Source organism: Tachypleus tridentatus, chromosome 7 (assembly GCF_004210375.1).
Source record: "Tachypleus tridentatus isolate NWPU-2018 chromosome 7, ASM421037v1, whole genome shotgun sequence".
Lineage (NCBI taxonomy): Eukaryota > Metazoa > Arthropoda > Merostomata > Xiphosura > Limulidae > Tachypleus > Tachypleus tridentatus.
In genome coordinates this window covers 177,601,827-177,619,499 of record NC_134831.1, presented here as the reverse complement: position 1 = coordinate 177,619,499, position 17,673 = coordinate 177,601,827, and the positions used below count along the sequence as shown (strand labels likewise).

General features: G+C 35.1%; 1 protein-coding gene across 1 annotated transcript; it reads right to left on the bottom strand.

Moving 5' to 3' along the window:
- Positions 1 to 2,165: 2,165 nt before the first annotated feature.
- Positions 2,166 to 16,893, bottom strand: LOC143257358 (uncharacterized). Its single transcript, XM_076515911.1, has 4 exons — positions 16,601 to 16,893; positions 15,969 to 16,195; positions 9,544 to 9,648; positions 2,166 to 7,012 (listed from the first exon to the last, which is right to left on the bottom strand). The coding sequence occupies exons 1-4, from the start codon at positions 16,725 to 16,727 to the stop codon at positions 6,656 to 6,658; spliced, it is 816 nt and encodes a 271-aa protein (XP_076372026.1). The 5' UTR covers positions 16,728 to 16,893; the 3' UTR covers positions 2,166 to 6,655.
- Between the last annotated feature and the right edge of the window lie 780 nt (positions 16,894 to 17,673).

Sequence of the window (17,673 nt, the reverse complement as noted above, 5' to 3'; positions counted from 1 at the left end):
ATCCCACTCACTATTCGTTCGTAAAATAGTTGGTGGTGGTTAATAGCTACCTACCCTCTAATCTGTCAGTGCTAAATTTGCAGAGATGTTTCTCGTGTAACTCTGCTCGGACTTCCAAATAAAACCTGTCAGCACTTTAATGATATCAACCTGTCTTAGTGTACAAATTAACCTTCTAACATTATGTAGCTCTGTGGACAAAATATTTTGTCAGTAAACGAAATATACTAAATTCTAGAACAAACCATCTACTGGATTAGAGTTTTAACATTTAATGGACTGCTCTCTGGGGTGATAAAGCGTTTCAGTATCTATATTTAAGCCTTCTTGAAGTCGATTCAGAGAAGGCCTAATAATAGAAGTCTATACATCATTCTGCTCGAGAAATCTATCTGGATAAGGCTTCAGTATAGAAGCTGACCGTCGTCCAAGTAATATATATGTATATTTAAAAATCGAAATGAAGAACTATTCAGTAAAGAAGCCAAAACGCTGTCCTTCTCAACAGGTTGGCAGAAGCAAATGTTTAACAGTCAAACCTCTGCCTGAATGACTCTTAAAACAATGTGTTTACGATTATTTTTGTGAAACGCTACAGTGAGCACTTCGGTGTGTATAGAGACACCTGAGAGAACATCAATAGTTATCACATAGGTTTTGTTCACAGTTGGTGTTTTCACGGGACTGCATCAGGCGAACCCTTAAATCACATAAATTCCATTGTAACTTACAACCGTATTTAAACCAGTTTATAGCTGAGTTTCATCGGATGGACCTTAATGCAAAAAAGAAAAATAATCTTATATGTCTGAACCTTTTTTGAGTTAGGCCAGGTGGGTCCCGGCTGCCCCATTTATGTGTATATACCATTGGTAATACCGTTTTATAACAAAGAGTTGAGTAATTTGATTTTGCCTGTTACTTTAGCAACAGCTCATTTTGTTGGTTTTAGGCTAGTATTATTACTCTTACAATGGTTTATCAACCCTCACTTTGACATCTTTAGCACCACTAAATGTCCGTCATCAGATGATACTTCCCATGAAAACCTTCACGTTAGTTGGTTGCCTCACAGCGCCCTCTTTGCCCCTCATCAGTGGCACAGCGGTGAGTCTGCAGACTCACAACGTTAGAAGCCGGGTTTTGATACCCGTGGTTGGCAGAGCACAGATAGCCCAAAAACAACAACAAGTAAACTGCTGCCAGGTTATAAACACAGTCATTGAAATCCGTGTACTACCGTATTTTATCAAAGTTGGCGACATTTTGAAGTCGTTAAACTGTATCAGTGTGGTTCCCAGCATGGGCAAGTGGTTAGTGGTAATCTGAAGGTAATAGGTTCGAACCCCATCAAACCAAACATGCTTGCCTTTTCAGCCGTGAGAGCGTTATAATATGATAGTCAATTCCACTATTCACTGGTAAAATAGTAGCTCAAGAGTTGGCGTTGGGTGGTGATGACTAATTTACCTTCCCTCTAGTCTAACACTGCTAAATTAGGGACTAACCGTCGGTCGATAGTGGTGACTAGATTACCTTCCCTGCTAAATTGGGGATTAACCGACACTTAATGGAATTCTACACCGACGAATTCATCAGTGTACGTTTTAAAATATTTACTTTAACTGAGGGTGTTTGAAATTTTATTCTATAGAATTGGGAACAGTGTTGAGATGAATTGAGAATTTGCTGCCAAGAATACGTAGCATTTCAAAATCAATCGAATCTCTTCATTGATGTTAACGCCATCTGTTGTCAGCTGCTTAACATTTATACAAAGCAAGTGACTCGTAGTTGTTTTTTTAAATTGTCCAGTAACGACATAAAGCCAGTAAAATTGATCAAAGGTTAAGAGTGTTCTTAACGATCACGTAATATAACGTGTGGATACGTGTTTCTCTATGTCACTTCTCTCAATCTGACAACTTCCTTTTACACTGTCCGCCTGATTGCAGATTTTTTTGTACTTGCACATTAAACAGTTTTGTCTGATCAGATTTTCTAACGTTATTAATACATACTTTTCAATATTTATTTAAGTGAATGATTTTATTTTCTTTGTATTGTAAATACATACTTTTCTAATACTCTCCTAGATGGCGCTATGTAAACATTTATTTAATATTTAAATATGATTTAAAGAAGAGGTCACCCGTTTCTTTTCTTTCTGTTTTGAATAATCTGGTTTTATTCAATTTTATAAAAATTACAGCTTCTATAAATTAAATTATATACAAATAATGTTTACAGTACTGACAAAACGGACATTATTTCACAAAAAAAAAAACCTTTTACACGACTACACAGGAACAAAGCGTAAAGTTTCTACAACAAATCACGAATATTAATGACACAATCATGTGATTTATTATGAATAATTTCATCCATATCACAGTAAAACAAGTATTAATCTCGAAATATTCTGGCTCTATGAATGAAAAACCTGAAGTCTAAATTATCACAAACCCGTTTTCAACACTGATCAAACTAGATGACACTTACCAAAGAGGTTTTTAAAATACTTTTTTACGCGCATTCGCTTTTAGCTGCTTTTATACCCACGTAAACTGAGTGTTTTGAAACGTATTCAAAACAACTAAATCTAAAAATACGTTTTTCAACTTTATTTTTCTTGGACACATTAGCAGTATGTCATCTTCGTATTCTTCTGTGATAAATATTCAAATGTCATTATAACAAAATAAGCTTTAAGATTTGTTTCGATAAAAAAATGTTATTTCTATTTTAAAATAGGGGGATATTATGAGATTAATATAATCGGGTATAAACTTTTATTGAAGACGTTTCGTGGAAACACATAACGTTAAGCCTTGGATAGGCCCGAGATTTCGCCAGTAAGAGTTTATTTCTTAGATCCCAGTATTATATTTGTTTTTATTTTCGTTTTCTTATCTGGCTTATCTTAGGTATAACACTAAGCTTAAGTTATATTATTTATAACATTATATTTTTTTTAGTTCGATTTCCCTTGGCGTTGTTATAAGAAAAATGCACACATTATTCTAGTTATAACATTAGGCTTACGTGATATCTTACTGACCAGCAGCATCACAGTACATAATACTTCAAACTCTACTCATTTCTTCAAATTATGTAACTACACGTTACGTAACAGAGGTCAACATGTCAGAGTAGAGAAAAGGGGGATTATTGAGCCTCTGCTTCAAGTTTTTTATTTTCATTGTTATGCTACGGGGTCCAAACTCCACGAACCTTTAAACAGCAGTTTCTACGTCTCTTGATAGTCGCTAAAATGGTTTATGCCTTACAAACAACAGTAAAAAATAAGAAAACAACACAGGTAAAAATCGTATTTGTTTGACTATGTTAAGAGTTATATTCACAGCCCCCCAAAAAAGGGAAAAAAAGTGTGTGAAAATATACAACCTGAGCGTTAAAGTATTAACCATTTCCAATTTTAATATGAAACAGTAAATGTATTTCACAATTTATTTATTATTTGAAATAAACACAAAGCTACAACATGGGCTATATCTGCTCTTCCACTACGGGTATCAAAACCCAGTTTCTAGCAGTGTGAGTCCGCAGACATACCGCTGTGCCACTGGGACAGGAGCTATTTCACAATTATTTTCCTAGAATTTAACAAATGTGTTTTTTATCTTCTATACGATTAAAAAATGAATGTATTTTATTGGCTGATGGTATTTTGATCTTGACTGTAGTTATCAAAAGTTGTCATCTTAAAACGTTGGGGGAGAAAGTACCGTATCCAAATAAGACAGTGTTGACCACTGTCTTCCACAGATCTCTCCCTCTCTGTGTATTATATCCAAACAGGACATTGGGACCATACCCTTCCATAGATCATTCCCTGTCCATGTACCTTCAATAGTCGCTTTAAGAACAACAAATCAATTGCTTCAAATCTTTCTTCCAAAAGACTACTTACAGTGCTAAAAATTTAGGTGGACAAGCTGTAAAAATTCCATTGTGTAGCTTTGCACCAAGAAGGCAACATCCGTTCAAATATAAAATGTATTTCAAAAACCTGATAGACCAGTTGGTAAGTTTATTGACGACGTTTAATGCAAACACATTTTTTTAACTTTGAAACTAATTTCTCAAGTAGAAAGTTAGGGACCAGTGGTGTAAGTTTAAAACATAATAATTTTTTACTTTCTGTAATTTTCCTGTTAAGTTTTATTAAATGCCTTTCTCGTCCCTAACATTATGGAGGTTCACAGTTTTATTCAAACGTACCAAGAAACTGATGCTGTTTTGCAAGATTTGCTGAAAAATTAAGTTAAATTTCAGTGCACGTGGTTAACACGTGTTTCGAAAATAGTTCATGACGCTGTCAGTTTGTTTGGGAATATCATATTACTGAGAAACCTGTTAACCCCAGACGCCAATTGATAATATTAGTAAAGAAATAAATTTATTGATGCGCAAAACAAAATCACAGATTAGCGTAACTAACGTTTTCTTGCCTTAGTGTTTTCTTATTTCAACTGTGATTACAATACTGCACTTAATATAGTTCTCTGCCTTATACACAAGACCTCTTAGTTAAAGTTTGTTACATGCAGTTATTTTAAATAATTGGATTAATATTTTTTATTCAATACATAATTTTTACCATTTATTAAATGACCGAATAAATAACAAATGTCTTATTTAGGGTTAGATGTGTATTTACTCTAATAAATTAGCAAATAAAAAAATGTCTTTGTTAGGGTTCGATATGTATTTATTGTGACTAGTAACTTGAATATTCAGAGTAATATGTTGAATAGCAGCTGAAATTTTATATTCCTTACTACTTCCAAAGCTCTAAATATGACTTGATTAAAACAAATAAGATAGAAGCAGAATCTTCTGGAACCTTCTAAAGGAAGAATTGAAACAAAGTAAGATCTAATCCAATTAATTTCCTTCTTTTGGGGAAAAAAAATTGAAAAATATATCAGCAAATCTTGCAAACAATAATGTGTCGTTAAAAGTTATTATTTGGTAATTGTATGATTACCTGTCTTCTAAATCCCTCTGGCGGTGCTAAAATATATTAATATAAAATTTGGCTAAATATTATTATTTAGATTTAGGCAAAATAAATTAAACATTTATAAATAACTTACAAAACAACCACGGGAATTTCTAATACGAGTAATACAATAAACACAACTAGATTAAACTATTTCTACCGTACATTCTTTAAATAACACAGTTTTTCTTTTTAAAAAAAAATCGCAAAAGTTCGATTCCAACCACACTTTAGGACAGCGTATTCAAACAATAAACATACAATAAATTAAAGTGATTGGACATAAACACCAACCATTAAAACGAAAATTCCAGAAAATAAAATTTTGTAATACAACAGATGGGTTAAATTACAGTCACTGGGGGAGGGGAGGGCAGTGCACGTTCATTATTCACTGCATGCTCGAGTTCCTCAGAATACACCTTCCCTTCTGTTCGCTTCAATTTAAATAATTTTAATTTTTACAAACAAGACAGTTACTTTCCATAATCGTTTTTACACTTAGTAAATAGAGAAGCCAACGCCACCTTCCACAAAGGTTACTTTAAGCCTACTTTATGAGTAGGTGTAAAAAAGAATAATAAACATAGTATCAAGAGTTAACCCTAAAAAACAAAATTTAAATAAACGTACTAAGTATATATATTTAACGTAGCGGGAACGAATAGTCGTGAAAAATAAATAAATATCAACAGTAAACCCTGAAAATAACTGCCTAAATAAACATATTTATCATATAACTATTCCGACACATAATCACTAACTGGTTTGTTTTTGTCGTTGCGAATAGTCCATCTTATCAATATTTTCGAACCAATTACTTCTATTCAACTGTGTGTTCCGCAAAAATTAAGTTCGATTTAACCTTTAGTCGGTAAACATACAAACCATTTGCTTTATAGAAAATACCAATTAAAATTACAATGACTAAACAAAATTTATATGTAAATAAACAGCATAAATAATACTGAAGCATTCCATTAATGTAGAAATAAATAACGAAATAAGTTAATAAAAAACATTGTAACCAAATGACATAAATAACTCGTTGATGTAAAAAAAAAATTCTGACAAGTCGAATAAATAACATCCAGGTGGTGGGCAAACAGGACGTGTGATATAAAATTCGTTAGTATTATGGTAACCATGTAATGTTAGGGTTAATCCCTTCGTTCAGCTTGTAAAGGCACCATTTTAAGTGCGAAAAGTAATAGATACCTCTCTAGAGGCATGGATATCACAGATAGGTCCGAAACAAGCCTTCTTTGCGAGACAGAAGGAATGTAGCATTCTGGATGCTTCAAACATGCCCTAACAGCACTAACTAGAGATTTAACCCTTGGCTCAAGAAGTATCAATTACAATGCAATAGTTGAAATACCAGCCGTATTATATGAATGTTTGATTATCGTCACCTGACGTCGCATTTAGTAATGAATGAATATTTATAAATAAATAACTTAGATTTTAGGATTTATTTTTCTCGCGGAATTTCATGTTTATCTAGATGGCGTCCTTTCACGCCATGATTGTGGAGTTTTTTTTTATATATGCATATATAGCGATTGAACTGAATATATTTACAGTTTGTAATAAATATTGTTTTGAGTAACAACTAGAAATTCCTTATGTAGGTCGATTCTCGAGTAAGTATGTAAACAGTTCCCATATATATGTAATAGTTTCTACATAATCTCTTAATATTAAAAAATCCCTTAAATTTCTTTTGCTTTCTTGTTCGATGTCCCTGTATTCCTCCTCCATTACCTTCCTCATGACATCCGGGTTCTGTTTTATCTTCATAACAATGATTCCTAAATGAAGTCTGCAAAGGACGGGTCGAGCGTGGTTCTGAAGATTCTGGAATTCATCCTTGAAGTTGCCTTCACTTTCTGGATAAAGGATTTGGTCAAATTTCATCTCCTCAATCCCGACTGCGTAGAACTGCATATACTCGTATGACTTTTTATATGCTTCGCTAACCTGCACAAAAAAAAGTAGTAACAATAAGGCATAATTTTTTGGGTTTTTTTCTCAAAATCTGAAGAAAAAAAGAGAGAACCGAAAACGTTTGTTTTTTTGGAGGAGTTTTTATGATGTATCTACTGTGGAGACCGAACAAAACAACTAAGCCTATTTTAAATTTTCCTCATAGCTTATTGCAGTTTATCCATTCGACCGACTAATATTTTTATAAAATATTAGAGTAACATATTACAAACATCAGACTCATACTAGGTCTGATTAGTGTGCCTGAACTGAGAATTCGAGTGTTTATGGCTCGTGACTTCTTGCCATAAAATCGTGCTACGCACCTTTGGGTCAATATAACTGCAACTGTTAAGTCTCACGATTTGGTCAGACTAGAATGGCTCAAGAGTTGGTTGTAAATGATGTTGACCAGTTCCCTTTCTTAGCCTATCAGTTCAGAATTATGGGAACTTATGTCTTGTGCAACCTTACAAAAATATTTGAAATAATCCAATATCTTTAGCTAAGTAATTTGTATACTTAAGGCCTAACAGTTTACCGTGATCGAAATATATTTATTATCAATAATCCAATATCACGAAGGAAAGTGATATACTTAAATCATTCCTTGTTGAGTTGTTTAGTTATACACACATTCTGCCAATACTTACAGGAATTCGGTGCCGGTTCTTTGGAATTTCAGATGAAGTACTTTTCGCAAACAAGTACAGAGTTTTACTATTTTTTTATTTAACAGTTCACTTTAAACAGTGCAGGAAGTGGCTCCGCTTATTTACAGAAAACTATATAGGGTAAAAGAGAATACCTACACCTGTGGCATAGCAAGCAACAAATGTGTGTGCATAGATGCAGCCTAAGCCCGGGTGGGAGTCTGGGGAGGAAGTCGATATAACTAGCGATATATTTATTTTCAAATCTGAACAAAAAAAAAAAAAGGGAAGACATTACTTTTATATTTCTTTATATCTTATGTTTATGCATTAAATAGATATATAATATCTATAAAAATTGTTAAAACGATGTGGCCCCTCGAGCATACAAGAACTGGTGATAGTTACGCCACTGTGTTACTTCTTCAAAGAAAATTTCTCCCGACAAAAGTAAGTGTCAATATTTCTCCAAGGAGAAAGGGTATACTTGAGAAAATATTATAACGTTATGAACAGGCTTCTGGTATTGCAATGTACACGTTTCATTGAGGACGTTTGGCCGTCTAGATTTGAGAAGACTTCTCAAATGTTCTTAAAACCAGTCGTTGTGAATGAGTTAGTTTGCTAGTTAGTGAGTATCCAAGTCTGTTCAGAGCTGGACATACATTTCGAGTTTTTGCCGCAGAGGTTTGTTTGTTTGTTTTTAATTTCGCACTAAGCTACACGAGGGCTATCTGCGCTGTAGCTACGAGAGTTAAGTTAACAAGTAACTGACTGTCTAGTTTTATTTGTTGGTTAAGCCTATGCCTTCATTAAACGAATTATATTTTTGAACTGATTTTACTTATAATTAAAAAAGAGAAAAAAAGAGTTTGCCCGACATTAGTCTGTTAATTAATGATATTTTAATTAGGCTTAACAAATTAGTTTTACACTCAAAAATGTATCGATATTTTAAAGCTTACACACAGGTTAACTAATTAATCAATAATTATTCATGTTTATATTTTAACTAATATTTTTGATGGTCCACGAGCTACGCGAGGGATATCTGTGCTAACCGCCCCTAATTTAGCAGTGTAAGACTGAAAGAAAGGCAGCTAGTCATCATCACCCACCGCCAACTCTTAGGCTACTCTTTTACCAACGAATAGTGGGATTTATCATCACATTATTACGCCCCCACGGCTGAGGGGGGCCGAGCATATTTGGTGCGACGGGTATTCGAACCTGTGACCCTCAGACTACGAGTCTAGCGCCCCCTAACCACCTGGCCATTATTCAAAAGCAACTTATGCATTGAAGTTAAATTTCATGGTAAAATAAAATGGTTTCTTTCTTTTTCTGTGTATGTTTTTGTGTCAAGCACAAAGTTAAACAACGGACGATAATATAATCCTTTGATCTTACCGATAACAATATACTGAAATATCTCGTGTAAAAAAAGCAAAACAAACAACGTTTATGTATTATCAGTGAATTTACAGTATTTTCATTTTTCTTTTGTAAGTTTGTTTGTTTTTTTAATTTCGCACAAAGCTACTCGAGGGCTATCTGTGCTAGCCGTCCCTAATTTAGCAGTGTAAGACTAGAGGGAAGGCAGCTGGTCATCACCACCCACCGCCAACTCTTGGGCTACTCTTTTACCAACGAATAGTGGGATTGACCGTCACATTATAACGTCCCCACGGCTGAAAGGGCGAGCATGTTTGGCGCGATGGGGATGCGAACTCGCGACCCTCAGATTACGAGTCGCACGCCTTAACGCGCTTGGCCATGCCGGGCCTCTTTTGTAAGAAACGGTACTTTAATGTGTTGGAAATAATGAGCAAATTCGAGTTTTCAGAGAGTTTATTAAACGTGCTGACTTACGTTCATGGACTTGAAATGTTCAAAAGTAGCGCGAGGAACTTCGGGTAACCATTCTTGTCTCATGTAGTCTACGTCGAAAGTTGCATCCTGAAACTTTTCGCGGACCTGGAAAAAGTTAAAAAGAAGTTCGTGTTAGGTTTTGTGTTTTTCTTAACTAATGTTTTAAACAACAGGTGGCAGGCTAGGCTTGACTTTTGTTATTATTGTTTTCGGACTTTGTTAAGCGCGAAGCTACATAATGAGCTATTCGTTCACTTTCTATCGCACAGAATCTAACCCCAGATTTTAATGTTTTAAGTCTGTAGGCTTACTGCTCATCCCCTTGGGGGACAATATGGTTTCTTTTGGATTTCACAAAAAGCTACTGGAGGGCTATCTGCGCTTAAATGTCCCTAATTTAGCAGTGTATGCCAACTCTTAGGCTACTTTTTACCAACGTAACATTATAACGCTCTCATGGCACATAGAACGATCATATTTGGTGTGACGAGAATTCGAGCCCGCGACTCGCAGATTACGAGTCGAGTGCCTTAACCACTTGGCCATGCCGAGCCCGACTACCAAGTAACAACTAAAGCTTACACCTGTGTATAAATCAGGGTTTGTTCGAATCCTGAAGAAGATTTGGATTTTGTTTTTATCATCTAAGGATCTTTACAGACAGACAGACATAGTATTTAAAGTGATGAACTTTGTGATTTAGAACTCACGGATTTGTTAATCTCGATCACAGGTGCGCAAAGATGTAAAATATTACTATTGTTTTATTTTTACAATACAACTTAACTTCCCTATATCTCATGCACGTTTTAGTTCGTTCACTGTTTTATTTTCATCTATATGTTTGTTGTTTTAGGTATAATAAAAACCTGGAAATCTGATTTAATTGATCTAACATAAACACATAGCTAAAACAATCAGTTAAACCTCCCTGGTGGCAGTGCATTAAACTAAAATAGTCAGTTAATCATCCCGGGCACAGTGGTATGTATGCCTGCAGACTTACAACGCTAGAACTTGGAATTCGACGCCTGTGATGGGCAGAGCACAGACAGGCCATTGGATAGCTTTGTGCTTGACTTCAAAGAAATCAAATTAAATAATCACCCTGGTAGCAGAGAATCTAACTAAAACAGTCAATTAATCAGCCTCGTAATATGCATCTATCTAAAACGGTTTCCCACAGTAAGTTATTCATTCTTGTAGCAGTACATGAAACTGGAACACTCAATTAACTATTCTGGCGGCAGTGCATTAAACTAAAATAGTTAACCGCCCTGGTGGCGATTTCATTATAGGGGCGTTAGCAATCAAACTTTTATTTATAAAATAACAAAAGTTTAGCATTTTTACGCTCTCTGTCAAGCAAAAAGCAATAATAACATTATAAATGCCCATAGATGCACGAGTTAATATAACAATAAATATTTATTAGATTAACCACTTTTTTGTCCCTTGTTTTCATACAATAATCTATGCCTAACTTCATGAATAACAAAGTACTGTTGCTCGCTGATATGCTATAATTTCGGAATATAGTTCATTCTGCCTAAATAATAAGGCTTACAACAGTAAAGATTGGAGTTTGGTGTGGTATGTAAAGCACAGATTACTCGTTATATAACAATCTCTTTGTCTATTTGTGTTTAAGTACAAAAACTACGCAATGGTGTATCTATGCTTTCTCACAGCAGGTAGTGAACCCTAATTTTCAACTTCATAACCAGCAGAGTTACCACTGAGCCATTGGGAGCATTTGACAACAACCAAACAAATAAAATTATATTTTCTTCTTGAAAGAAAATCGCGCACGTGAAAACATCTTTTTTTTTTCTTAGGAGGAACTTTTTTGTATATTTTTTCCTTTTTATTCAACGAAATTGCTAGTGTGAATAAATAAGGAAGACAAGGGAAATTGTTGTTGCATATGCTGTCACAAAGTTAGAGTTAGCTGGATTAGCAACGTAAATGGCACGTTTCCTGTATTATTCAAAAGCAAAACGGTGTGTGTTTCCTGTATTTAATTGATAATACATCTCTATCTATTGTAAAATAATTACAGCATTCATAGAAAAATTCTGCTTATTAGCCTTTAGAAAATTATTCATAAAAATATTTCACCTAAAGTAACACAACCATAAGATATTCCATAACAAATTACCAGTAGGCCTAATTTTTTCAGATCTATAAACGAAAATTAGGCTAAATAATTTTGATAAATCAAAACGATCATTGTAAAGAACAAGACTTCATTTCCAACCTAGTTGGTAAATATTTTAACATTAGGTTGGATATTTTGTTTTTCAAATCTAAAACAAATACACGAACACACAAGAGCAAATAAAGCTAGCGCTTAACGTGATGAAATAAAAAAACAATAAGCCAAAATAGGCGCTAAGGGTTTTACGTTATCATTTCGTTTTGATTGTACTGTTTACCAGGTTTTGATTTTTGAACTTCACCACCTGGTGACCGGGTTAAATAGTTATATCAAAGACATTGCGTGATTGTACCACGATCAACATTGTTCAAACGTTTTACCCTTGTAGTAAATAACCTGCCTAAACATTTTTATATTTTATAAATAGAAATGATATAAATATGTTCATATCTAGAGAAAGAGAGAAATAACATACACCTATGTAGAATTTAGTTAGAAAATGTAGACAAACACATATATCTCACTACTGTTGTTGTTCTAACTGTTTATTCAAAATGTTTTACGTATAAAGTTCATATAATTTTTTCGCAAGTGAAAAATAAAATAATCCTATGAGATTAATTTGTTGGATTTTGCTATTTACAAGGACTCTGAACAGTTTATGTTTGATGTAGATAAAGGACTGCTTGCAACTTCTTCGTCCAATAGCTAAGCCTAGAAGTTAACCGAAAGGTCCTAAGTTCGAGAAGCAATATCTTATCTGAACACACCTTGCATTTTCAACTGTGACGCTCAATCCTGCTATTCGAGTAACAAAAAAACAATACGAGGGCTATCTGTGCTAGCCGTCCCTAGTTTAGAGGGAAGGCAGCTAGTCTTCACCACCCACCGCCAACTATTGGGCTACTATTTTACCAACGAATAGTGGGATTGACCGTCACATAATAACGTCCTCATGGCTGAAACATGTTTGGTGTAACGGGAATTCGAACCCGCGACTCTTAAATTACGAGTCGAGCGCCCTAACCTCCGGTCCGGGTTCCCTGGACTTATAAGAGCTAAACCACATTGGGCTAACTAGCGTGCCCACCACGGGGAATCGAACTTCGGATGTAATTCCCTAAACTTACCGCTGTTCCACCGAAGAACGTTATCAACCAATAATAAATAAATAGGTGATTTGCAAGGATTAAAGAGTATGAAATGACGTCGTTTCAAACAAATTTTGATGGACAGCTGTGTCAAAAATATTTTATATATATATAGGTATACATATTGAGTGATTTATAACTGCCATTGATAGAGTTGATAAAAATATTTTTAAAATTGAGATAATCTACGTTTTATGTGCTTCGCCTAAAAACAAATATTTAAAACAAAAAACTGTATTATATTAATTGGAAACGATAATAAATCTCGTTGTTTTTTGTTTTTTTTAATCTCCAAACTGTACAATTGCCTGTGTATGCTGTATCTTCCAAAAGGATCGAATTTTCAGTTTGAGTATTATTAGCCGTGGAAAACACTACTGGACCATCAAAGGACACGTGAGTTTAGTACATTAAATATATATTTAGTTTAGCCACAATAAATAACATTCAGACATTGATGTCATGCACAATAAAAAAAAAAATTAGAAAACGTGACCTAGTCGTGGTTCGACAAAAAGGCGCTAGTCTGACTAGTCAGTACGGAAATGCCGCCACATAACGTACCACTTAGGGTTTTCTAACAAGTTTATAGCCCACGTGACAAAACTATGCCAATAAATGAATTCCGAGTAAATGTCTTCGGTAAACCGCGTACAGGCACGAGTAGGTGTATATGATCCATACGAAGGAAAGTGTGCGGTCAAAGACGGTGGGAATGTTAGCTCTCCACATCGTTGGCTGCTTTCTGAGAGCGTGGATAACGAAAAGCAAATACACATGCTCTTCATTACGAGTTAAATTGAAAGTTTTCATTATTGTTTGATTGCGTGTGTTTCAGACAGACTGCTAAAAAGGCACAAAAACCATCGGAGATAGTTTTGCTTATTTGTTTTGAATTTCGCGCAAAGCTACACGAGAGCTATCTGCGCTAGCCGTCCCTAATTTAGCAGCGTAAGACTAAGAGGGAAGGCAGCTAGTCATCACCACCCACTGCCAACTATTGAGCTACTATTTTACCAACAAATAGTGGGATTGATCGTCACATTATAACGCCACCACGGCTGAAAGGCCGAGCATGTTTTGTGTGAGGTGGATTCGAACCAGCAACCCTCGGACTACGAGTTGAGCGCCCTCTAACCATGCCCGACCAACGGAGATAGTGTAATGCCATACAGGTTTCAAACATGAACATTATCTTCAATAGATAGACAGAAATGTTTTACGTGTTTTAGAGCCTATTTGTTTATTGTTAAGTGCAAAGCTAATCAATGGAACATCCGTGTACTTTTACGAAAGTAGGGGGGGCCGTTTTACAGCTGATAGGTATTATTGTAGAAAACAATATATCATCGACTTCCATATAATACAGCGTTAGTTATATTTGAATAAACAAACAGGTTAGCAAAAATATTCATTCCGAAAGAATACAGTATTTGAGTATTTTGGTATTTTGTGAAAAATATATAAATAGCACGAGAAAAAGGGAACTAACAGTTTGAGGAATAGAGCCCCCCCCCCCACTGTTTCTTCACTAACGTAGCTCGGGGTTTCGCAACAGAGTAATTCTAACACTATAGCAATACAACTGATAACATGGAACAAAAATTACAAGAAAAATAAAAAAATAAATTCAAGGTTAAAAAAAACAGGAGGCGCACGGTAGCGCCACTTAGGTAGGGTAAGGGGAGGGGCACTTACGTTTAGTTTGCGTTATCTGAATTATTGTTAAATAATTATAGAAAATGCTCCCAGAACAGACTTATTTTTACATTCTGATGTTTAAAATACACGATAGATCCGGGAGTACTAACTACCCTGTACCTCTAATAACAGTTATCCCATTGAAATTTTTTCACTTTAAATTCTTAGAACTACCTTGAAATAATATTATACAGTCAGCTTATGCATACTTTAATACTGTAGTCGGGACTGAATTAAAACTTGAGTAATCATTCAATTTTAAAAGCATTTTCTGGTAAAAAGTTCAGAATATTTTTGTTTAATATTGTAGTGTTCGCTACGTGACGGAAAGCTGAGTAGAAAACGGATGAATGAACGTTTCTTAAAAACAGCTACAAAAAAAATCAGATTACGTGAATTTTCACGCTGAGGACTTAACTAACGAAAGCACCAGTAGAGGACTTTTCGCGTTTTAAGCCGAGCGAAAATTAATATTAAATATAAAGAGAGAAGGGAAAGATGACTTTGGAAAGAAAAATACATTTAAAAGAAGCAATTGAATCGAATCAGTTGTTTTGTTACGAAAATGCAGAGGTTTCCACAGATTGAAATTATATATTTTTTCAGCAGAGATAAACGTGTTATGATCGTCTGTAACTAACGTTTCAGCGTGTTTTAAGTATCCGGTTGTTGATGGCTACCTTGACAATGACACAGCAGTAATGCGCCTTAGTCATGCTATAACGTACGTTATATAATACCCTAAATCCTATTTCTCGCGCAATCTTACGTTGCCAACACTGGAAGCTTGCTTATTTTATCCTACGTCTTTCTCGCATGTACTGAATGGATAATACAGCGTCAGCACAGCCCATCCCCTCCAGATAACTGGAATAACAATCTTCTGACGTCACAGAGGCCATCGTACTACAACGAAGAACGTGCACGTGCTTCGCTCGTTCGACTGACAAACTAGTATTCTTGTTAAATGACGTTATTTTTGACTTGTGTTTATATTATTTAGGTCATTGTTACGACTCTTCGTTTTGACCTGGTAAAAGGTTCTCTCCTGTAGTGACCGGTGGCGGGAGTTAAGGTAGGTTGACCAAATATTCGCCATATTTAATGCTACTCTCAATAAATCTAGTCATTTTAGGCATTGTGACGTATAAGCATGCTTACTCGCTCGTACAGGATTTAAACTACAGTGTTTTCACTGCTCTGGTTTGTGGTTTAGTTGTGATATCACATATAAAAAGTAGTTTGTGATTTGTCAAATTCCAAATTATGATAACGTTTCTCAAAGGTTTTCGTACAGATACAGAGCTACAGAAATATACGTCAGAGCTCAGTAAAAGTACACAAGAGAGAAGGGGTTGGGGGTTGTGAGCTTATCACTTTAAAAGTATACAAAGGTAGGTGCATATACTTACAAATTCATCTTTCACATCGCGCGCGTGCTTTTTCGCAATGTTGGAAGTCTGAATCACTTGCTTCAGCAGTTCTTGAGGAGGTATTGGAGGTGGATTATTAAAGTCCTCGAATGGATCTGGAAGGTCACACGGGTTTATCCAGTGCGGTTCTTGTGTCGGTGTAGGTGCGCTCATCGCAATTGCAGGCAACAGGGTTAAAACAAGTACCGTAAACCCTGACGCAAGACCTGAAATATATAACTTCAATCAGACAAATCTCTAACTGACTGTATAATCAATTTTAATCAACCATGTTTCCAATTACGTAATTGATTAAACTGAAAGATATAATTTCAAACTGTTAAAGCTACGTATTGTATTGTGACTAAAGTAAAAAAAAGAAATTAAAACAAACTTTTAAAAAGTGAGAGAACTTCCCTAGATGTCGCTGTACATATGACAGTTAAAAACTTATTTTATTCTAAAATTCTTCTTCTCGAGTTTCTTTAAAATACGAGCGGGTCTGTATCTTCCTTCTTATTGCAAAAGAAAGAAAAAAGTTTTTACCAGAATTCACAAAATATTTTTACATCAAAAAAGTTTCTAGTAATTTGCAAGTTTTCTTTGAGCATAGCAACACCAACGCTACCTACTTTTAGCACAGTGCTGATTTTTCTGTCCTTTATGTCTGGAGTGATGATGCACTGTTGTAAAGCGAGCAGTAAACAACACAATATCCATCCAGGTAAATTTCTTTCCTTTAATACACCTTTGCTTCATAAAAGTTATCGCTTACCAGGGACGTCTGTAGCAAGTACGACTATGTAGGGTAAACTGTTAATCAACAGGTTTGTGTTCAAATTTCACCGTGTGTTTCAAAATACTGACCTGGCCGGCTTTAAGAACCTATTAAATATTCTTGGACCGGAAGAGCTGCGTTCTTATGTGATGTACTTAATAGAATGGAAAACAAATTCGCTTCTAATTGGTTGAGAGATAACACGAGAGAGTAGGTGTTTTTAGTATACGTAAGCTTGACGTACGTAGCTATCTTTGAGAGTTTCAACGAATTCATATCTACATATAAAAAATAAAAACAATAGCTTTCATAGTTTAAATTTCCCACATCACGGGAAAGTACACACTTTGGTGACGTTGTAAAACCACGCTGTTAGCTCATTGGTCGGTCTCTGTGGTGAACTTGATTGGCAAATATATTCTTAGCAAGTGACTGGCTTAGGTCCAATGTAAGTGTGGCCGGGCGTGGCCTAGTAGATAGCATGTCCGGACTATGAATCCGGTGGTTCCTGGTTTCCGACCCGTTAACAGAAAAACACGTTTCGCACATAAGAGCTTCTGGTGCATTATAAGAGTGACAGTAAAAATCACTATTTGATCAGACAAAAATAGCTTAAGAGATGACGGCGTTTGCTGTTAATTAACTGGTTACCCTTCTTCGAGGCCACCAATTCAAAATTTGGAACGAAGAAAAAAGCTATTTGTGTAGGTTGAAATTCAAAAACCTTTGTTGGTTGAAGGCAACTCGAGGATGGCCTCTTCTGGGAACATTGCAGGGATCCAAAAATAAGTGTAATTATTTACAATAACATATTGTCGTCGATTTAATCATCTTTGACAAATCATGTGACGAAAGTAACTGATTCTCTCCTCATGTGTTAATTACTATAAAGGATACAGATCAGCATCTTTGTGTAGGCTTAGATAA

Coding starts and splice junctions, on each gene's coding strand:
- LOC143257358 (XM_076515911.1), bottom strand. CDS start 16,727: ATGAAGCAAAGGTGTATTAAAGGAAAGAAATTTACCTGGATGGATATT. Junction 16,196..16,600: donor AAATCAGCACTGTGCTAAAA/GTAGGTAGCGTT, acceptor TATATATTTCAG/GTCTTGCGTCAGGGTTTACG. Junction 9,649..15,968: donor GCGATGTGAAAGATGAATTT/GTAAGTATATGC, acceptor AACTTTTTCCAG/GTCCGCGAAAAGTTTCAGGA.